Source organism: Grosmannia clavigera (genome assembly GCF_000143105.1).
Source record: "Grosmannia clavigera kw1407 unplaced genomic scaffold GCSC_156, whole genome shotgun sequence".
Taxonomy (NCBI): domain Eukaryota; kingdom Fungi; phylum Ascomycota; class Sordariomycetes; order Ophiostomatales; family Ophiostomataceae; genus Leptographium; species Leptographium clavigerum.
The window spans coordinates 458209-480226 of record NW_014040784.1 but is presented as its reverse complement, the minus strand read 5'-3'; the positions used below and the strand labels follow the sequence as shown (position 1 = coordinate 480226).

At 59.5% G+C, this 22018-nt stretch overlaps 6 protein-coding genes across 6 annotated transcripts; 2 read left to right on the top strand and 4 right to left on the bottom strand.

The window, feature by feature from the left end:
• Nucleotides 1-66: 66 nt before the first annotated feature.
• Nucleotides 67-3494, bottom strand: CMQ_2232 (uncharacterized protein; the record flags this gene model as incomplete). Its single annotated transcript, XM_014316190.1, has 2 exons — nucleotides 67-1730; nucleotides 1793-3494. The coding sequence occupies 2 exons, from the start codon at nucleotides 3492-3494 to the stop codon at nucleotides 67-69; spliced, it is 3366 nt and encodes a 1121-aa protein (XP_014171665.1).
• A 590-nt stretch (nucleotides 3495-4084) lies between these two features.
• Nucleotides 4085-6784, bottom strand: CMQ_2322 (ncs1 allantoate transporter; the record flags this gene model as incomplete). The annotated part of the gene is made up of 4 exons (XM_014316280.1): nucleotides 4085-4548; nucleotides 4616-5735; nucleotides 5992-6108; nucleotides 6272-6784. The coding sequence occupies 4 exons, from the start codon at nucleotides 6782-6784 to the stop codon at nucleotides 4085-4087; spliced, it is 2214 nt and encodes a 737-aa protein (XP_014171755.1).
• A 1541-nt stretch (nucleotides 6785-8325) lies between these two features.
• On the top strand, nucleotides 8326-10306 carry CMQ_2234 (heme A biosynthesis protein; the record flags this gene model as incomplete). Its single annotated transcript, XM_014316192.1, has 2 exons — nucleotides 8326-8373; nucleotides 8465-10306. The coding sequence occupies 2 exons, from the start codon at nucleotides 8326-8328 to the stop codon at nucleotides 10304-10306; spliced, it is 1890 nt and encodes a 629-aa protein (XP_014171667.1).
• Nucleotides 10307-10649: 343 nt separating this feature from the next.
• On the bottom strand, nucleotides 10650-12016 carry CMQ_2222 (myb, DNA-binding protein; the record flags this gene model as incomplete). The annotated part of the gene is made up of 2 exons (XM_014316180.1): nucleotides 10650-11348; nucleotides 11432-12016. The coding sequence occupies 2 exons, from the start codon at nucleotides 12014-12016 to the stop codon at nucleotides 10650-10652; spliced, it is 1284 nt and encodes a 427-aa protein (XP_014171655.1).
• Nucleotides 12017-14829: 2813 nt separating this feature from the next.
• On the top strand, nucleotides 14830-16878 carry CMQ_2346 (sulfite oxidase; the record flags this gene model as incomplete). The annotated part of the gene is made up of 1 exon (XM_014316304.1): nucleotides 14830-16878. One exon carries the CDS (start codon nucleotides 14830-14832, stop codon nucleotides 16876-16878), a length of 2049 nt encoding a protein of 682 aa, XP_014171779.1.
• Nucleotides 16879-17033: 155 nt separating this feature from the next.
• CMQ_2176 (26S proteasome regulatory subunit) lies at nucleotides 17034-20864 on the bottom strand (the record flags this gene model as incomplete). The annotated part of the gene is made up of 4 exons (XM_014316134.1): nucleotides 17034-17041; nucleotides 17230-17563; nucleotides 17636-20663; nucleotides 20725-20864. The coding sequence occupies 4 exons, from the start codon at nucleotides 20862-20864 to the stop codon at nucleotides 17034-17036; spliced, it is 3510 nt and encodes a 1169-aa protein (XP_014171609.1).
• Nucleotides 20865-22018: the final 1154 nt, after the last annotated feature.

The window sequence follows — 22018 nt, the reverse complement described above, 5'->3', positions numbered from 1 at the left end:
CCTAACTGAACAGATCCCGTAATTACAAATACAGTTACAGATTAGACGTGCTACTACCTCCGCCTACTACCGCAGCATCCGCGGTATCCGCTTTCTGCCCGACCTTCTGGGGGCGACCTCTGCTGGCACAGCTGTCGACTGAGAAACCAGAGTCTCGCTCTGCTTTGACGGCTTCAGCAACTCGGATGGTTCTGGTATTACCGCCTTCAACACTTCTGCTTTCTTCACGGGCTTTGTCGTCTTATTTTGCTTCGGTGTCCGGATCTGACCCATTGTCTTTCTTGTCCCCCCTGTTTTCCCTATCCCTCCAGTTGGTCTTGTCTTTTTTGTCTTCTTTGGTTTTGCCGTCTTCGGCTTTTCCACCTCCGCAATCGTGCTCGTCGTCTCTAGCATCTCCTCTGGCACCACAGGCTTCTCTCTGATCACTCGCTTTCGCTTACCGGTCGGGTCAAACGGATCACGACCCCATTCAGTCGCAGCTGACTTCCTTAGTTCTTCGTCCGCGTCTTCCGAGTAATCCAACACGCCAATATTCCGCCCTGGGCGGTACAGAGAGTCTTGAAGATCTGGTCGACTGCCAGCGGCCGCTCCTCGCTTCGTCTTCTTGCTTTTCTGAAATGCGCTGTTGTTCCCTTCCTCCACCTCTTCATCTCCATCTCCATCTCTGGCCGGCCGATATGTTGGGTCTTCTGTTCCGTGCTTCCTTTTCCGCGGACGACTGCCTTCAACCAAATCATCGTCCGTGATATCATTTCCCTCATCGCTAATATCGTCCGTCGACGATCCGTTTATGTCTTGTCCCGGTCGGTAGGGTGGATCACTCTGCTGATTTGCACCCACTTGGCGCTTCTTCTTAGCAGTCGGTCCTGCTGTTTGAAGAGAGCCAGCAGCAGGGTTTGCGTTGTTTCCATCTCCACCTCGAAGGGGAGCTTGTGGTTTTGCCGGGGGTGCTGGGGGTGCTGGGGGCGCTGAGGATGGTGAAGGCGCTGAAGGCGCTGGAGGTGCTGGAGGTGCTGGAGGTGCTGGCGGTGCTAGAGGTGCTGGCGGTGCTGGTGGCGGCGGTGGCGGAGGTGGCAGTGAGTTGCCGTTTGCAGCACTGAAAAAGAAGGACCGGTGAACGTTAATCAGGTGATCCAGCTTATCACTGACGCTGGCGGCGGCTAAAAAGAAGTGGTCGCAAAAGAGACATTGCTTCTGCGGCGGATGTGCTTTTGCAATATGGGCCTGGATCACCTGAGTTTGGCCGGCAACGAAGAAGGACTGGCAATCTTCATGTGCATAGGGACACGGGGCCACACGCTGCAGCGCTAGATCGTACAGGTCGGCAGCCATGAGGTTGAGGGCGGCCGTCTCGTTCGGTGTCGCCACGGCTCGGCCGACCGCAAACGGAAGAGCATCGGGACCACCGCGCAAGAACATTTTCAGAGGCATCTTCCAGGAGCCCAAAGGGTCAACGGCCCTGCTCTGGCCATTTTGACCGTTCTGGCCACCGAGAAGCGGAAATGGCTCAAGATGCCTTCGTTTGGACACGAGATTGCCGCCCCACTGAGCAGCATTTTGGAAGAAGCTGGTAGCCGTCTTCTGCCTCGCAGGTTCTGCTGCAGCAGCCGAAGCAACAAGAGCTGCTGCTGCGGCCGGCATAGTTTTGGCGACCTCGATGTGCTGGCTGTGGCTAAACATGTTGTCGTAGGTCGAACGGTAACCCCAGAGATTCGTCGTAAGATCAACATCTGTGTAACGAGTAAGTCTTTTGTATTTCATTCACTCCTTGGTATCAAGAGAATAGACTTACCCGGGAGAATACTTTCGGCAGGGGCTTCTTCAATATAAATGTCCTGCCCGACAATCTGGCTGCAGATAAACATCCACATGTCGTTACTCGCCGTGGGCTCCAGATTGAACTCCATGCGGTTATTGCGCGTCCTCTCATCGGCATCCATTTTCTTGTACCGAGCAGTGTCGGAGATCTGTGGGCGTGTTGGGTCCTTCTGACTGATGCGCAGACAGCTCTGCTCCAGATGACCAAGGCCAGCCTCTCGCATACGCTGTCGAAAGGCGTCAAGCTTTGCGTCCATGATAAACTCAAAATGCGTTAGATTTCTGCTGCTGTTGTTCCCGCCATCGGCGCCGTCTCGAGGACTAAACACATGCGCCGTGTACGTTGGGTAGCCGGGCCGAACGACGACGAAGCCTGACGACAGGCCAGCATCAGTGGGAAAGTCGATCCAATGGGGCGCCAGGGGAAACTTGTGCAGGGGTGCACCCTCGGACATCCAGAAGGCGCCGCTGCCCCAGACAGTGACATACTGCAGCATCTCCTTCTCGGCCGCGGTGGTAGAAGCGTTGACGACGCTGTTGATGCACTCAGCCACAACGGTTCGGTTACGGGAGCCGTAAAAGTCACCGGCATGGTCCCCGAGGCGGTGAAGACCAACGAGGACATGGGGCTGATGGCGGCCGCGGAGACCCAGATTCATTCCCGGCACCATGACGGCCAGGGTGGCACGATCGAGGGGTATGACGTCCAGTGCGATCAAGCGGATGCCGTTGCTCGCGTCCTGGACGAGCTCGCGCCACGACCAGTGCGAGAAGCCGGCAGCGCCGTGTGTGCGCAGATCAGAATGCAGGCTGTTGTCGATGCCGACGAAACTGTGGGCGACCACGCCCAGATCATCGAGACGCAGCATCCGCAGGCCGGAGCCGGGCGTCAAGATGCGGGCCACAACCATGAGCCAGACGACGTACTGGTTGTAGCGCAGGTGAGCCGCGTTGACGGGCAGCCGGAGATAAGCAATATCCTGCAGCTCGCTGTACTCTCGCCGGACACAGCGGAGGACAGCGTGGCTGTCGGTTTCGTCGGCCGGCCCGGGCTGCCATCGGCCTGACGGCGGTGGCTGCTCGTCGCGTGCGTACACAAAGAGAGCGTGGGTCTTCTCGGTGTCGTCAGACCCGAATATGGAGCGAATCTTGTTGCGGCAGTAGTTCTGGGCCCTGATGTCGACGTGGATCTCACGGCTGAAGGCGGCTGCGTTGTTGTCCTGGGAACTTTCATCTGCGGGCGTCGTCTCCTCGTAGAAGGCAAAGTTCAGGAGCTGCTGTGGAGCGAGGCGGACGACAGCGTCGACGAGGGAGTAGTCGTCGTGGATGTTGAACATGACAAGGCCCTGGAAGCCGTAGAGAGGAATCCACTTTTCCAGATTCAACCCCGATTTGGGATTGGCATTGACACCGACATCAGCGGAAGCCCCTCCCAAAAGCCGGGCATGGCCTCTGTGCGAGTTGCTTCCGGGGGTGTAGCCATCTTCAGCTGTCAATAGGCGGCTGACGGGCCTTTTCCTGGGTTTCTGAACACGGCTTGAATCAACCGGTACAGAGGTCGGATGGAGAGGGACGCCAAAGGGCGAGAGCTCGAGCCTGGAAGCAACATCATGCTCTTGCTCGATTGTCTGGGGATCGATGGCGGTGCGCTGCCGTCTGGGAAACAGCCACGACATAAGGACAGATTCGAGTTGAGGCGGTCAAGACTGGGAGGAGTGAGAAGTTGAAGATGTTGCGGCTTTCAGGCGTAGCAAATGCAGACAGGATTGAGAGAGAAGATCTGGGCTTAAAGAGGGGAGGAAAAAAGGTGGGCGAGCGTTGGGACACGCGCAAGCCATCCGAATGCGGCACAACATGGCAGTGATGAGACGGTTCATGCTGATGTTTCTTTGTCTGAGATGACTTCTTTGAGATGTTGGCAAACAGAGAGGCAAGATACAGATTGTAGAAAATGGGCACGTGAGCAGTCGGTCGACCATGCCTTCCATTTCTGGAAATGACACAATAATCGGGGGTCAAAGAACAGGGATGTGTGCATGCAGCCTGGAGGGGCTGCAGGAAGGAACAAAGGATGGCGTGCATTCGCCGCAAACAGATCAGGTGGAGAAAACCACGTGAGGCGATCGCAGAGATCATCATGTCGACCCCTGGGTATCTATTAACGTTGCCACGATTGGACTATGTATATGTATTGGTACGAACACGCACGGCTTCCGACTAAAAACGCACGCAGATAAAACAAGATAGAAGCGGCTCGCAAGCAGGCTCAGACCGAGACCTCCTTGGTCTCCATGGTGCTGTCCGCCATGGTGGTCTTGTGGTGGCCAAAGTCGCTGTTGTGCTCGACATCGCTAGCGTCGATCACGCCGTCGATGGCGGTGCTGTCCTTGGCCCAGATGGTGTCCTTGAGCAGCGAGGCCTTTTCGGGGAAGGCCAGGCTGAAGACGGTGTAGAGGAAGATGGAGGTGACGAAGCCGAAGAGCCAGTTGAAGGTGTAGAGATGCTTGGCACCGGCGCTGATGTGGACGGCCGAGTCGCCACTGATGCTCTCGCCGAGACCAGGTAGCAGGGGGGCGACAGGGATGAGGAAGGCGGCCGCAGCGCGCCAGTTCCAGCCCTTGTAGTAGCGGTACCGGCCATGAGGGTCATAGAGGGCCGGCAGGTCGATGTGGCCGCGCTTGATGAGCCAGAAGTCGGCGACCATGATGCCCGCAATGGGAGCGAGGAAGACTATCATGTTAGGGGAGATTGAAGAGAGGTAGAGGAGGGGGGGGAGGGAAAACGAGAGAACACCTACCAGAATATCCGCTCATGAAGCTCAGGAACTTGGTGGCCGAGCTGAGAATCTTCCACGGCACCATGACCCAGCCGGAGATGATGGCGGCGATGACACAGCCACGGCGGATGTTGATCCAGCGCGGGAACATCACGGTCAGATCGTTGGCGGCCGAGATGGAGTTGGCCGTGATGTTGGTGCCGACCTGGGCGATGAACCAGGCCAGGGCGGAGAAGAAGGCAGCACAGCGGCCACCGGAGCCCATGTCGAGCCAGAGCGAGATGATGTCGAGCGGGTTCCAGAGATACTTGCCCGTGATGACCTTGGTGGCCGAGGTGGTGATGATGCCGAGCAGGCCGCAGACGGTGAAGATGATGGGCATAAAGGGCAGCTGGAAGTACTGGCCACGGGGATCACGGGCATAGCGGGTGAAGTCGGGGATGTTGCAGGCGAGCGTGGACCAGGAGCCGGTCACGGACGTCATGCACGACAGCCACAGCCAGGCATATGTCGACCCGCTGACCTCGGCACGCAGCTTGAAGATCTCACCACCGCCACCGGCCCGATGAACACACCAGCCGAGCATCGCGAGCGCAGCCACGGGCGCGGCCACCATCTTGACGAGGAAGACGTAGCGCAGATGGGTCGGCTTGATCAGCAGCAGCGGCAGCTGAATGATCCAGAAGAGAAAGTACGAGCACATGCCCTGGGTCGTGATACCGGACGAGGCCGACAGCCGGTTCGGAATCCGCGCATACGAGGGCGCCAGGGCCGTCAGCATCACCGTCAGACACTGGGCTCCGTTGGCACCCTGGATGCCGAGCCAGAACATGGCCAGGACACAGCGCGAGAAGATGCAGAAGTAGCGCAGGTAGTAGCCGAATGAGGACGACGTGATGACTGAAAAGGGCACGTGCAGCTTCGCTCCGATCGCTCCGTTCAGCACCATCGGAATGGCCACGGCAAAGGTCCCGACCACCATGCATGGAATGGCCTCGCGCCACGACAGCCCGGCCGACACGATCGACGATGCCGTCTCCCACGTGCCCAGGTTGACCACGTCTGTCGCCCAGTACGCGAGGATGCTCCAGACCGTCCAGGTCTGCTCCTCGAGCGGCGTCGGGTCCATGTCGCTGTTGGACTGATTTGTCAGTTGTTTTGTTTTACTCTCTTCTTTCTTTCTTTCTTTTTCGCTCTTCTTTCTTCGCTCTCTTCTTCTTTCTCTCTCTTCTTCTTCTCTTTCTTCTCCTTCTCTTCTTCTTTCTCTTCTTTCTTCTTTCTTCTCCTTCCTCTTCTTCTTTCTCTTCTTTCTTCTTTCTTCTTCTTCTCTTCTTCTTTCTCTTCTTCCTCTTCTTTCTTCTTTCTTCTCTTCCTCTCTCCCACACCCCTTAACTCACATATACATCTGGCGGCGCCAGCGACCCCGACTGCTTCGGCAGCTCCCATGCCTTCACCGAGGTGAACCTCTGCTTGAGGACGGTCGTGTCTGGCTTCTTCATCCTGGCGGTTGTTATCTGCGGTCGTGAGAGAGGATGAGACACCAAGAATGGACAAGACTCCGGGAAACACACTCGCACGCGCGCACAAATGCAGAAACTGGATCCTGGCTGTTTTTTATATTTGCACTGTCCTCGCCGACCAAAAACACTACGTACAACCCACTACGTACTATCTTACCTGTCTTATCAGTCTATCTCTCGCCGCTGGCTGTATCTCCGTTCTGCTCGACTCGGACGACGGTGGCAAGCTCCATGCCGTACCACGCCAGAACGGCATGGGGTGGATAGACAGGGGGTCCTCTAGCCGTGGATCCAGGCTCGGACCAGCGAGCCTGGTTTTCCAGACGCCCTTGTCCGTATTGGCTCTTTCACGACACGCTCCGTAGATAGGATCTTCCTCTCGGTGGCGTGGGGATGGTAACACGCTGTTGGCTGGCCTGCTAGGTCCGCAGTCCTGATAAGGAAGGCCGCACGAGTCGGCGGTCTGGCTTGGCCGCCGACTAATTCCAATTGCCAATTCCATGGCCAAAACGCTACCAAGCCGCTGCTGCAGGCCCAACGGTGCCGCATCGCACAGCAGCCAATCAGCATGTCCAACCTTATCCGCCCTCCGCTTTAGCCCCGCTTTTACGGGCCCGTCTGTTGGCCCGTCTTTGTGTCGCGACTGCCTGCCGGAACTGGTTCTCTGCATTCTAGAACACTTTTTCTTTCGTTCTTTCTTCTTTTCTTTCTTTGCAGCTGTCTGTGTGCAAGATGCTGCGTTTTTCCACCTGTCACCGAAAATCATCGTCCATTCCGTCCCCCAGGCCGTCTCACGATATCTGCGCGTGCGCACGTTGCTGTCGCGAGTCTATTTGGCTGCCCTCACCAATGCTCACGAACCCTGTCTGGAAATCCGCGCTTTTTCACCTTTCACCATTTCACCACCACCTTCAGCTCCACCTTGACGGACCCACTCCCTCAAACGGAGTAGCCGAACCCTGGAGGGGTAGATATCTTAGTTCGTGCTCCGTTATTACGCGCACCAACAATGACGGGTAGTTATGCCTACTTCTGCACACATCTGCGACGTAAGATATCACACAGTCTGCGCATGGCTTCCCTCGCCTTCCCGACCATGCGGCACATCCTGGTCGCTGCTACATCGCTGCCTCTGTCGGGATTTGCTTCAGTGCGTGCGGGTACATAATACCTGCCAGTCTGTTAGGTAACGATGCTTTCTGCAGATTGTTGCAGATGCGACTCTGTGATCGTACGGCTCTTGTGCTTTGGCCTCCGGCCGCGATGATTGGCTGTTGTGCGTGCTCGACGTACATAGTATTATCGGAGACACCCGAGCTGTCTCGGCCTTCTCTTCATTTTAGCTGCCTTATCAGCGTGTCCGAGACAGCATTTCACACCGGCTGGTCTCACGCGCAGCCACCAACACTCCCTTCTTCAGTCCCTAGGACCGACCTCAAAGCACGACGCAAGGATGCGAACGCCACAGGGTCACTCCGACACAGCTCCAACATGCTATCTTGCCGCTTTTAAATCACGCAAACGTTGCGTGTCGCATCCATTGGCGGTCGGAACCCGCCGTCCTGTCGTGGGTGTGATCCTGCGCACGTCCATCATCCCATCCATACAAGTATCTTGCATGCATCGTCGTCGATAGACGCAGTCCATAGGCCAACCGAGCCGTATCGGTCATCGGGAGTGGGGAATCCCTGCCTGTCCCCCATCCGGACGCGATAAAGAGCTCAAAGACTGATATGATGTCTGCCACAATGCCATGTAGCCTGCGGATGGCAGTCGTCTTCTATAAATAGCGTTATCAGGGCGCAACTATATGTACGTTTGCCTATCGCAGTCCGGATGCTCGCATTTTCTACATAGTAGACGGTCACATCTGTTTCGGAGCCCTCCCATCGCCTGTAGGACCGTAGCTGGTCGGCCAGCCAAGTTACCCCAGACTGTTGCCCGTGCATTTCCCGGTACGGAGTACGGCTGCGGAGGTGTACCTGCAGGGTGACATGAACCAGACGACCTGCACATAGGCCAGAGGAGGAGCAGAAGCTGCAGAAGACTGCCACTCTAGTCGTATCTCGGTATCTCTAGGATGTATGCCAGGGTCAAGGGATAAGCCAGGTTGTGTTCCATTGGGCGAGACGGCACAATGCTGTAGCTTGAGTCGTTGGTTGCGCATAGGCAAGTGCTCCGGCTGGAGTGGCCACGCAACTCTGCATCACCATGTCATGCATACTCTGGACGGGGTTATTCCGTAGGATACATTACGACGTACGGAGTACAGCACGCCAGCTGACAGCAGCTGATCGACGCCCCACCACCGCCACACTGTGGCTGACAACCCCGACTGAAAATTCCGTAGCTTGCGAAGAGAAAAACCAAGGGCGAGGATGACCTGATTGTGAAAGGGCCAGACGACCGCGAGCAACGCCACCGGGCCTCGACTGCACCCGACCTCAGCCCTCGATTCCTCCTGCTGTCCCGGGCGTCCTGTTTTGCGGACGATGAAGCGCTGTCGCGGCCGGCAACTCTCAGTATGCGGCCGCCCGGACGACTCTCTCTCCGCATCGGCGTGTATGGCTTTCGTGGCCTGAGGGGCTTCGGCTGTCGGCAGGCGCAGGTAGCCGTGCCGTCCGTGTTGACGCGGCCTTGCATGCAGCCACCATGGCCAGCTGTGGTGGTCGCGCGGGCCTCGTTCCAGACCTGGCCGCCTGCTCCTGTGCGGTCCTTTTTCCCAACAGCGCGGCCACAATCGGCCGCTGCGACATCCGTCCAGAGGACCGGCCAAAGGACCGGCAGCACAGCCGAGACAGCAACGACGACGACGACGACGGCAAGCACGCCGGAAGACGTGGAAAAGGCCTACTTCCTCTCCAACGGCATTCTCGATCGCATCGCCCGACGGCCGGCTGAGCTGGCGCCTCATCGACGCCGTCAAGCCCGACGACAGGCTGAGAAGATATCGGCCTCCTCATCGGGCGAGACCACCTCTCCCGACCTCTTTGACAATGCGTCGTCCATCCTCTCCGACGTCGCTGCCGCCCAGCCACAGCGCTCGACCCGCCGCGTCTTCTCCTCGCTGCTCGCTCTCACCAAACCCCGGCTCACCGTCTTGGTCGTTCTCTCGGCCATGGCCCCCTATGCCCTCTATCCCGTGCCGGCCTTTCTGACGGCCGAGCTGCTCGATGTCGCCCAGCAGCCGCCGTCGCTCTCACCGCTCACCCTCCTCTTTCTCACCGTCGGCACCACCCTCTGCTCGGCCGCTGCTAATGCCCTTAACATGCTCTACGAACCCGACACCGACGCTCGCATGTCGCGCACCCGCAATCGGCCGCTTGTTCGTCTACTCATCAGCCGGCGTGCTGCCCTCGCCTTTGCTGTCGCCTGCTCCGTCGTCGGCATCGCTGCCCTGCATTTCGGCGTCAACCCGACTGTCGCCTTTCTCGGTGCTGCCAACATCGCTCTCTACGCTGGCGTCTACACCCCGATGAAACGCCTCTCGGCTGCCAACACCTGGGTCGGTGCCCTCGTCGGTGCTATCCCGCCGCTGATGGGCTGGGCTGCTGCTGCCGGCGAATCCGCCACCGGAACGTCCTCTTCTACCGCGGCTTCTACCCCCCATTCCGAGTTCAGAGAACTTCTCTTCGCCCCAGACGGTTCCAGCGCTGGCGGTTGGCTTCTCGCCGCCCTCCTCTTCGCCTGGCAGTTCCCTCATTTCATGGCTCTCTCCTGGTCCGTCCGCTCCGAATATCAGCGTGCTGGCCTCCGCATGCTCGCCTGGGTCAACCCTGCCCGCAATGGTCGCGTCGCTCTTCGCTACAGCCTCGCCTTCTTTCCCATCTGCCTCGGCCTCTGTGCTGCTAATGTCACTGAGTGGTCTTTTGCTGCTACCAGTCTGCCTGTCAACGTCTGGCTCGTCCGCGAGGCCGTCCGTTTCTGGCAGCTTCAGGGTCATGCTGGCTCTGCCCGCGCCCTCTTCTGGGCCAGCGTCTGGCATCTGCCCGCCCTCATGGTCCTCGCCCTGCTGCAGAAAAAGGGCATGTGGGCTCGCGTGTGGCGCAGCATCGCCGGCCATCCCGACCGCGAGAACGGCAGTTTCGACGATGACGACGAATACGATGACGATGACGACGACTATGTCTGGGTGGCCGATGACGGCAAGCAGCAGCAGCAGAAGCTACCCGTGTCGGCCTCGGGGCAGTGATCGCAAAAGGAAGGGAAAGCCTGTATGTCGCATTGTATGATAGATGTTGGATGAATCGGCTGAATTGTCTTATTACGTAATTCCTTTGAATATGTGCACATCGGTGAACTGCTATACGCTGTGGGGTGCTTATAAATGGCACAGTAGTGCAAGCCTGATATTGCAAGATACTTCAGTATGTGGCAGCGCCGTAACCGACCTAAATACCCCCAAAACTCCGTCTCTAGACGCCGTCACCGAAATCAAACCCAAACACTTCAACAGGGGAGCCGCCATGGAAACAAAAATAAACAAAAACAACCCGGGTATCATGTCCACAGGAGACGTCCTATCCAGTCACCCCTTACTGAAGCGGGCCACGTGATGAGCCCCGGTCAAGGAGTGATGCAATGCCCATGTCGGCTGCCGATATGCGGTCGCCACCCGAAAAACCGTGCGTGACGTACTGGCTGACACCCTGGTGGTGCTGCTGATGGTGCTGCTGCTGCTGGTGCGGGTGATGTGACTGGTGGTGCTGCTGGTGTGGAGCATGGGCTACGCCCATCGACCGCAGCGAGTTCGAGAAGCCGGCCTGGGTCGAGTAGTAGTCCTGGTACGCGCCCGGCGACCCGACATCCTGCACGGCCGGAGCCATCGTCACGTGTGGCGGGGGAGGCGCATGAATGTGCGGCTGCTGATGCATGCGATGGTGATGCAGAGGCTGCGGTTGCGCCCCGACGCTGCTGCTGTGCTGATGGCGACGTGGCTGCGCCTGCTGCAGCTGAAGCCCATGGTGGAGTGGCTGCAGCGACCGTCCACTGCCGCTGCTGTTGCTGGCCACTGACCGGTTGCCGCTGCCCGTCACACTGCCTCCCGGAGAGCTGCCCATCGCCTCCACGTCCACGTCGTCGCTGGGACTCATCCCTCCACCGCTACCGCCAGACTCGTCTTCGTACCCGTGGCCTCCACCCCCCCCTCCCATCGCATAGCCTGACTCGAGCCGCTCACGCCGGTGGGCTGACCGGGACGCGCTCTGCAGGTTCTTCAGCCCGCTGGCCAGACACTGTAGGCAAACCACCGTCAGCACGTGCATCAACATCAACAATCACCCGTCTCCTAGCACCAGACCCGCAAACGCAAACTTACCTTCTGCTCCACCGTCGTCCACTTCTCGCCCGTCCGCTGTGCCAGCCCCTGCCAGATCTCACGACGCATCGTCATGTACTCCCGTGCAATGTTCTCCATCTTGCGCGTGTCAAAGTCGTCCGCGTTGCGTCGCTCCATCAACCGCTCGTGTCGCTTGCGGCACGCGTTGGCCGTCTTCCCCTGGAACTGCGTGTGGATCTGTGCCCAGTTCTCGCCCCGCGCCCGTGCCTGCAGCAGTGCGTCGTCGTCCTGCGGGCTCCAGGCCCCCGACGACGAGCGAGGGTGGTGCAGCGGGAAGCTGCTCATCGTCCCACTGCCCCTGTTTCCTCCACTGCCCCCAGGTGTACCGCCTGCCAGCGTCGCCGTGCCCATGCCCATCGTCGCCGGCGGCATCGTCAGCGGCAGGCTCACGGCAAAGGGATCTTGGAATGCAGACGGTCCGGCACTGTTGTCGGGCAGTTGCTGCTCGTAGTAGGATCCGGAAATCGACGGCACCCGGCTGTGATGGTAGTAGGACATGGCGCTTTGCGGTGTCTGGCTGTAGGTGTTGGAACTGTTACTGGGTGTCCGGCTCAGCCGTGGCATGCTGCAGAAACAAGACAGATGGATTAAAAATCGAAAAGGCGGAGATGGAATTCGAAAGAAGAACGTCGTAGCGTGATACAAGCCGATGATGCGCCGAGATATGCGTTTATATCGCCCTTTTGCCGTTGCCGTAGGGAAATAGGAGAGATGACAAAGCTGAAGGTGCCCAACCCGACAGAGACGTCGATGAGGTGGAAATTGGTTGAAAAAAATAGAATTCGGACAGCGGCCAATTACCAATTAAGCGGGTTCGTAGGCCGTATGCCACGTGTATGCTGCCCGGGACACAGTTGCCAAGACAGTGATTGGAGAGAGGGCAGACAGAAATAGACGGAACGACAGATACGTGAGCCTGCTCGTATCAAACGAGGGACCAGATAAGAGGCTGGGTGTGGAGCGGGCTGAAACGAGAGAAGAGACGAGACGAGAGGACAGGAAAGAAGACGGAGAGAAAGGAGACGAAGAAAAGGAAAACGACAGAAGGAAAGCGGACACAGTAGATTCTGGCCCGAAGATGGTCTGAGGAGGTAGAGAGAAACAGACTCGGCCGTGGCCACGAGCGGTGGAGGCTCGTTCTTATAACAGAAGTGGCCGAGGCCGCTGTGAGGACCAGGCAGGGCGTTTAACGCAGCCGCCCGACAGACAGGGGAGAGCGTTGTGAGACAAGGGCAGTCATGAAGCCGGGGACCCAAAGAGTGGATAAAAAAAGAACGAATGACGAGCTGGAGAGGGCCCAGGACAGAAAAGCCAGCTGATGCTCGGCCACAGCCTGGTTATGGGGCGAGAGTGGGATGGTCCGGCGGGAGGGGAGGCTCAAAGATGGCCGACAAGAAGGCGAAAACATGTGTGCAGGTGCTATATTGAGGAGAGATGCAGCTCCGCAGTTTGAAACAAAGGGATGGCGGACAGCAAAGCGAAGAGGACAGACGGCAGCGTTTTGAAACTGGGCTTGCGTATCGGGTGCATCGTGTGTATCTGAAGGAGCGAGTCGGCAGCCCGGCAGCCTTTGATATTGGCTAGACAGGGTGGCTGGGATGGCGTCTGTCTCGAGATCTTGGGCGGCTACATGGATTGGCCGGGTCCACGGTGGATCCTGGGGAGAGAAATAGACCGGTGCAAGGAAGACAGGCAGAGCGAATATGACAGATGGGAGGCAAGAGGCGAGAATGCCCAGGGTAGAGGTAGGGTATTTCCCGGCCGGGCGGCTAGCATTATGAATCTGTGTACAAGGACAGGGGGGGAAGAGAAGGCAAAAGGGCAGAACGATCACAGCAGAGCAGACGGAGAATTGTAGAGAAAGGACTGTCAATGATCGGTACACGAAGACGCAGAGAGACAGGATGCAGGCTCATGGACAGAGCGAGCTGGGTCTGTCAGCAGTCGTCCCGACGATGCATGCATGGAGTATGTGCAGAGGAAGGAGAGTGGACACCAAAGCAAACACGAGCCAAGATGCGGGAAGCGGGAAGAAAATGGGGCACTCCATAGTATGGAGGCGGCAAGGTTTGCCGACCAAAAATAGGATGGCCAGAGAGAGGTGCCATTCTGGAGAGAAGCGAGGCCATGCGGCCCATCAGACGAGACTTCGTCTTGGGAGGAGACAGGCAGAACCGAGGAGACGCACCTACAGACAGGAAGGCGGATGAGCGGGTAGCTGATCAAATCACGATCACGATTTTTCAGAACAGCAGACGAGGTCGGCAGAGCATAGACAAGGCCACAGAAGCCGGCGGCTGTTTGAAACAATCTTGGCTGCATACAGACAGAGCAAGGGGGGGCCATGACAGAAGGAAGCGCAGTTGGTACGAGAGAGACGACGGGCAGAGGAAACGAGAGGACGTCAGGACGGAGGACACGAAGTGGAGGATGGACGACGGACGAGGGAAGACGGAAGACGCAGACAAAGAGCAGTCGTCTCGACTCTTTGTCGTAGACGCGCGCATCGAGCGTTGCTTCTTGCCTTATTTGGACGACTGCCAGGGGAAGCCACCCCTGCCAATAGCAGCTATTTATGGGCTGGGCGGGCTAGCGCGCTGCTGATTGGCCAGCGGCCCAGATTGCCCAGGTTTAGACGCCCAGCAGGCGTTTCGCTTCTGAACGAGCAGGTGCGGTTGTATTTTAGATACAAAGTCCCCCCTGCCTTGCCGGGCCCTGGCCAATTCGGGGTTCAGCCTAGCAGACCGTAGCTCTCGTCACGTGCAGCGCCTGGGGGCCGTCTGGTCGAGACCGATCGGATCGGTCCACGGCCTGTCACATATTCGGTTCGTTTCGTAGTCGTATTGGCGATCAGAAGGCCACTGCAGGTCGACGCCAGATCCTGTTCACGTGCGCGAAAAAAGGGGAACAGTGTACGGAGTACGGAACACTCCGTGCTCGGAAAAACAAAAAGATCCCTGTGCTGACATAATGGTTCATGCAGGCCAGCTGTCGGGTTTCCGACAAGGGCTTATGTTGTGACCCGACCTGTCTTTGCGTCGAGACTCACCTCCATTCGGGCATGTGCACACACTGCAGGGTGCGAGATGAACCTGTCTAGCTAGACCTTCCCAACAGCGGTGGACACGCAGCGCGATTGGCTTGCTATCTGTCCTTTGCCGTCTGCTGTTAATGGTTGTGTTTTTCTCCTTTGCAGCGCCTTCCTCGTATCCTGCTCTCGACGCCGTACTTCCTTCCTCTTTCGAACTAGGATCCGAACAACTCGCTTAGGCAGATTTCTGCAGCTGCCCCATTTCCATGTCGAGAATACAACGCCCTCTTTCGCCTTTTCCCGACTCATTCTCTTTCGTTTTCCGGGCACACGCCGACCAGCAGCCATGGCGACGGCCGCTTCGTTGGCCACGCGCTCTGCCGCGCGCATGCGGTCCCTGGCGATGCGACGGATCGACAGCGCAAGGACAGCGTGTCTCGAACGGAAGAGCCCCGGCCTATGGGGGGGCACATCATCACCAAGACCACCCAGCATCGGCCACCAGCCGGCCTTGGGGCGACGCTGTCCCTTCTGCACCGTAGCTGCACACCGCTCTGCCCAGGCCGATAGGACAGACAAGCGGCAGACGCGCAAGGGCGGCTCGTCGGGGCCCGAGTCGGCCCGGCTCACGCTCCTTGCTGGCGTGGGCCTCTTCTCGGCTGTGTTCGCGATGCTGCAACCGCTGTCGGTCCATGTCGACGTCGACGAGCAGTACGAGCACGTCTCGGACACGGCCAGCGACGACCGCGACCCGTCGCTGCCGCGGTACCGGCTCGCCGACATCCGCAAGCACGACGCCCGATCGGCCATGCCGTGGGTCACGTCGGGCGACAAGGTCTACGACATCACCGACTGGGTGGCTGCTCACCCGGGCGGCCCAGTCATTCTGCAGGCGGCCGGCGGCTCCATCGACCCGTACTGGGACATCTTCACCATTCACAAGGCGCCCCACGTCTACGACATCCTGGCCCAGTACCTGATCGGGCTCGTCGACGCGGCCGACCTCGTCGACGGCAAGCCGGCTGCCACGGACATCGCGGATCCGTTTGCCAGCGATCCCGTTCGCGACGGCCGGCTGCTCACGCACACGGCCAAGCCGTGCAATGCGGAGCCGCCACCCACCGAGCTCGGTCGCACATTCGTCACGGCCAACGAGCTCTTTTACGTGCGCAATCATATGTGGGTGCCGGTGGTCGACCGGGCTGCTGCCCAAGGCCATGAGCTCGCCGTCGAGCTGCCTGACGGCGCCATCCGCACATACACGCTCGACGAGCTGCGGCGCCGCTTTCGCCGCCATCGCGTCACCGCCGTGCTGCAGTGCTCCGGCAACCGGCGCAGCGACATGACCCGTGCCGTGGCCAAGACAAACGGGCTCCAGTGGGGCGTTGGCGCCATCAGCAACGCCGTCTGGGAGGGCGTCCTGCTGCGGGACGTGCTGGCGGATGCTGGCCTGCAGCTGGACGAGGGCACGACTGACCAGCTACACGTCCAGCTTGCCGGTATGGAGGCCTATGCGGCGAGCATCCCGCTGCCGACTGCTCTCGACCCGCGTGGCGACGTGCTGCTGGCCTTTGCCATGAACGGTGAGCCGCTGCCGCGCGATCATGGCTTCCCGCTGCGTGCTGTGGTGCCGGGACACGTGGCGGCACGGTCGGTCAAGTGGCTCTCACGCGTCGTCGTGGCCGACGAGGAGTCGCCCAGCCAGTGGCAGCGCCGTGACTACAAGCTGTTTGGGCCCAACGAGGGCGGCAAGCCCGACTGGGACCGGTACCCGGCCATCCAGGAGATGCCACTGACGAGCGCCATCACGGGCATCTGGGTTGGCCGCGAGGGCATCCAGAAGGCGGGACAGCAGTGGCTGGACGAGACCGAAAGACAACGGAGGGGCGATGGAGCCCGAGCAGCGGCCGGCGAGCGTGGTGATCCGCGGACCTGGCAAAAGGAACACCTGTCTAGCAGCATCACCACAGTCGAGCCTGAGCCTGTCGCCGTGACCGGTTATGCCTACTCGGGCGGCGGACGTGAGATTGTGCGTGTGGACGTCAGCCTGGATGGTGGCCGCACCTGGGACCAGGCCGAGCTGTTGGACCGGAGAGACGACGACGGAAGCGGTGAGATCGTCGCCAGGGGCACGCGCGACTGGGCCTGGAAGCGCTGGCGATACGCCGGCCGCCTGCTGCCCCCAAAGGGCGACGACGTCCACAGCTGCGCCGAGATCGTGGTCAAGACCGTCGACGCCGCCTACAACACGCAGCCCGAGCGCCACGATGGCATCTACAACGTGCGCGGTAACCTGGCAACGGCGTGGCATCGCGTGCGCCTGTGTCCGACCGTCGGTCTTGGTCGGACCGTCACCTGGACTATGGACGGATGTGGATTTGGAAATAAGAAGTAATAATCACGTGATGAGTAGATTTATGACTACTCCCTACTATGAGTATCCGAGCCTCATTCAATGCACGTGACTTATGATGTTAATACAGAATACCTTCTCTTCCTTTCCTCTTTCTCTACTCCTCCTCCTCGTCCTCCTCCGTCTCAGTAAAGTAATCAAAGTCCTGTGGCACTGACGCCTCCACGTCGCCCTCACCATCTTCGTCGACAGCCGTCAGCACGCCAGCCGCCGCTGCCGCACCGCTGCCACTGCCGCTGCCTTCACCAGCAACCGGATGACCATCGAGACCGCCGTTGCCATCTTCAGCTGCTGCCGCCGCCAGCTCCTCGAGATCGCTGCTGTTCAGCGCACCCGCAAACAGCCGCGCTGCGCTGCGGGCTGCCGCTGCCCGGCTGGCCGTGCTGGCGCTGTTGATGCCGCCACTCTGCGTCAGCAGCTCCGTGATCGCCCGCAGTTCGTGAGGTGCCTGCAGCGCCTGCGAGAGGTCCCGCAGCATCGCGCTGCGGCTGCCAGCCGTCACACCACCCGCTCCTGACCCCGATCCACCCCCACCACCACCACTGCTGTTGTTCTGGGCACCCGCCACCGGCGCCTTCTCAATCGTCACCTTCTTCAGCTTCTCCTCGATCAGCGTCTTAGGCTCATCCTTTTGTGTGTCGATCAGGAGAAGTGGGCCACCGGTAGGCTGACATGTCATGTTAGCACATACGCTCGCTGCCAAAAAAACCCCCCCCAAAAAATCACTCCTCCCACTTACCGGCTTCACCGGCTTGTATCGTCCAGACGGAAAGCTCAGGTACTTCAGTTGCGCCGGCAGCACTCGCGACATATTGAAGATCTCGTAGCCAACCTTCTCCTTCTCTGCCTTCTTCTTCGGCTCGCCCTCTTTCTTGTCGTCAATCGCTTCCTCTGCCTCGTCCTTGCTGTCCTCGCCAGCCGCCGTCTTGTCGTCGTCCACGTCCATCTTGTCGCCGTCGGCCGTCGTTGCTGTCGTCGTCGTCTTGTCGCCGCCGCTGCTGGCTGTCACCGCCGGCGTCACCGCGTCCACATCCATGCTCTCGCGCCGGGCCGCCCGCTCCTTCTTCTGCGCCCGCCGCTTTGCCTGGGCTGTCGTCGACAGAATCGCCGTCGCGATCAGGGCCGGTCCCTCCTCGGCCTTGACCTCTTGCTCGGGCGGGTAGTCAAACAGGCTCGGCCGCGAGGCACAGTGGAATCGCACGTCCGGAATCGCCAGGTCCGGGTCCAGAGCGATCACCGACGTCGGGCTGAAGCTCAGCGACAAAAAGTGCGTGAACGGGAACCAGTACCAGTACTGCGTGAACACTGCCATGCCCACAACGCCCGCCATGTTCGGATTGCCCGTCTGGGTCTGCAGTCCGATCGTGCAGTTGCGGCCGCCCGCGTCCAGGATCCCCAGCGCCAGCGCCGCGCCAAACTTGGTCATCGCATCCTCGTGTCGGTCGCCCACCACCTTCTTCAGCGTCTTCCGGATCGCGGTCACCTTCGGGTTCAGCGCCTCCGTCTGCTGCACCAGGATCATCGACAGCGCCACCAGCGCGCCCTGCCGCACAAAGTCTGTCGGGTCCTTCATCATCGGCTCCAACAGGTCGATTGCCTCGTACAGTCCTGTGCCTGCACACGAGATTCCCAGCGCCATCGCCGATCCGTATCGCACGTGAGGGTTGTACGACTCCGACAGCAGCTCCACCATCCGCGGCACGCTCTCCGGCTTGCGGAACAGGATGAAACCCAGGCTCATCACCGCGATCCGCCGCACGTCGTCGCTCACGTCGCTGACCGCCACATGCAGCAGCTTGCGCACTGCCTTGTTGCTGCTCGTCCCGCAGTATGCCAGCGCCACCGTCAGGATTCCGCCGTACCGCAGCGCTGGATCCGGGTCGTTGAGCAGCGCTTCGATCATCCCGTCCGCTCCCTCCTGCTGCCCGTACATGATCAACGCCATTCCCAGCGCGCAGCCCCGGATGATCTTCTCGTGTGACGTCTCGTGACTGTATGCAAACATGGCCTGCAGCGCCGCCGCGTTGCCCGTCCCCAGCATGATCAGGCCCATCGCTAGCCCGACCGCCTCGCCGTTCAGTGCCGAGTCGCCCAGAAGCACCGTCTTGAGCATCTCAAAGATCTCTTCGTCGCCCGTCGCCATGCCCGCAATGCCCAACCCCAGCGCTCCGCCGTGCTGGATCACCTCATCCTCGGCCGATCCGAACACGTTGCGCAGGTAGTCCAGCGCATCGGACCCGTGGTTCGCGTGGATCAGCCCAAACGCATACAGCGCTCCGCCCTGGCTGAACGGCGACCCTTGCTGCAGCGTGCCCTGTCGCGGCATGTATGGCTCCAGCAGCTTTCGTGCCTGCGTGATGTTGCCGCGGTGGATCACGCCCAGCGCCGCCGTTGCCGTGAACTTGGACCAGTTGATCGCCTTGCCCAGCCACTCCAGATTGTCACGGAAGAACTTGTCGTGCGTCGTGCCCGCGTGCATGAATGCGTTGCAGAGCGTCAACGCCGTGTGGAAGATGGAGTTGCGGCCCTCCAGGCTGTCGCGCACCTTGTTGAGGATGCTGATGTCAGCCCGGTTGTTGCGGAAGAGGAACTCGACGTTGAGCCGGATCGTGGTGCTGCCATCCAGGATGCTGCGGATGTTGTCGTATGCCACCGCAATGTTCTCCGCCGACTTTTCCGCTTCTTCCGTCTGGGCCGCCGTCTGCTCGTCCGCCTCCTCGTTCAGCAGAGGATCTGACTCGCCCTCCTCCACTTCCGTCTCCCCGCTCTTCGGCTTGGCCTCGTCTGTCTTGGCCTTGTCCGACTTGGGCGCCCGCCGCGGCAGGTCGCTCATCACCTTGCCCAGGAACTCCTGCGTTCCGTTGTCGTACATGTCAAAGGCAATCTGGTATGCAATCACCCGGAGCTCCAGGTCGTCTTCCTCCACCAGCTTACGGAGCAGGTCAGACGCCTCCAGGTCCGCGTTGAGATACACAACGCACTTGGCAATGGCAAAGTAATCTGGGTGCGCAATGTCGTTGAGCAGGAAGAGGATCAGCTGCAGGATCTCCGTGCGGAAGCCGCGCTCCTGCACGACGTCCATGCAGATGCCGAGCACGTACTCCATCAGCTCGTCGGCCGCGTCCTGGCCGTTTTCGTGCACCGCCTTGCCCTTGCCGCTCTTGGCGTCCTCGCTGGCACGCTTAATAACACGGCTGAGCACCTCGAGGTTCTTGGCTTCCACGGCAATGCCAACCACCTGACGGTACCGGCCTTCCTTTAGGCAGTTGGCAAAGATGCGCTCGATGATGTGGTCTAGGGCCTTCTTGGTCGCCTGGTCGGCGAGCGGCACGATGGAGCCGGAGCGGCCTTCCTTCGTCTCGGCCGACGGGAAGGACGGGTCCAAAATGGTGTTATCGACCGAGTCGCGCGAGAGGAGCGACTTGGACGGCAGGGTCGACTGGGAGAAGGGCGTCGTCGGCGACATGAGGGTCGAGCCGTCGCCGCCGGCCGCACCGAAGCCGGTCTCGACTGAGGGCAGAGTCACGCTCGCGCGGACGTCGAGGGCTGGCTGGTGGTTGGCCACTGACGTGGCAATGTAGCGGTCGATGCACTTGGAAATGATCGTCTCTTCGAACTCGCTGGGGTCGTCGAGCTTGAAAAGGTCCCCAGCAGCCAGGGCAAACGACATGCTCTCGTTGTAAGCCTGGAGGTGGTAGTACACCTTGGCAAGGACCAGAGCGGCCAGCTGGCGCTCGGGGAACTGCTCATCCTCGTAGAGGGACTCGCTGGGGACAGACTGTGTCAGAGCAGAAGAAAGCCGAATCAGGCTGCGAAAGAAAGACGTACATCTGGCTGACAGCGCCTGCGACCTCCGTCCAGACGGTGTCGATGTCATCGTTTAGCGTGTTCAAGGCAAACACCTTGAGCTCCGGCTCTTCATCGGACAAAAAGCCGAGAACGCCGGTAGCCGTGATGAGGCCCGGCATTTTGGTGGGTTACTGTTTTTTTCTTCTTTTTCTTTTTTTTCCCGCTTGCCAGGATGTGGAATCGAGAGCGCGAACGAATACTGGTGTTTCCTATGAATACGACGGAAAAAAAGACGTTGATGGAGAAGGATGTAGGGAGACTGCCCAAGCTGTCCAAGTGAGGTGGTGGTGGTGGTGGACAGAAGGAAAGATTTGTCGAAACTAACGAAGCAGAGCGAAGCAGGCGAGGGGACCGCGATTGAATACACGTCAGGCGCAGCTCTGCCTAGACGACCTGGAGCTACGCAATGGAGCTAGAGCGGATGCGGAAGAGACTGAGATTTGGATTTGCACGTGACCGGGCAATTCCAACGGCTTACGTACGCGTCCACGGTCGTCTCAGCTGGCCGTTCCACTTCCACAACGCGTACCAGAACAAGGCGAGCAAGCCACGACAAATATGCGAGGCTTCATATATGGGAGTCACGGTGGCACAATGTACGAAACCGGCCAGAAGTGCAGCAGACGGCGGCAACGGCAGCGGGCCAGGTAAAGCAGAAAGGCTGTCGGGGCGATGGAAACGCTAACATGCCGGTGGCCGTTTTCGCGCAGGGGCTCATTGGCTGGTCTGCAGCACGTAGTACGGAGTATTAGTCATGTTTTGCTGGGCTTGATTCAGAATTTTGCGCTGAGCAGCCAAGGTGGTATTAGATAATGGAGCCAGGCGAAATCCAGATTCTAGTTTTTGGACATTTTGTATCCATGACCTTTTTTTGATCCCCCTTGTTTCTCCCCATCGCCAACGCGGACGAGGATGACGCGCCACCTGGCATCTCAGTGACCGACGCCCAGTCCTGCCCCGGAATCGTGACGAGCGACATTCTTTTCTGGCCGGCCGCCGACGCGCGAAAAGGCAGCGAGGGATAGCGTCAGCGAGACAAAGAAGCGTTTAGTCGTCGACATCCTTTGAGCCCACGCAAACGGCATTGCGCGCACGCGCTGCCATCCGACATCCCACATATCGCATCCCGCATCTGGCATCCCGCATCGCCACGACGACCGTTCCGAGCAGCTGTGCGGACCATGTGCGCAGCCTGACGGGCCCACCAACGTCGCTTACCGAAGCTGTTTCGATACCTGCATTGATATCCATCCAAACGCGTGCGTCTCGACGG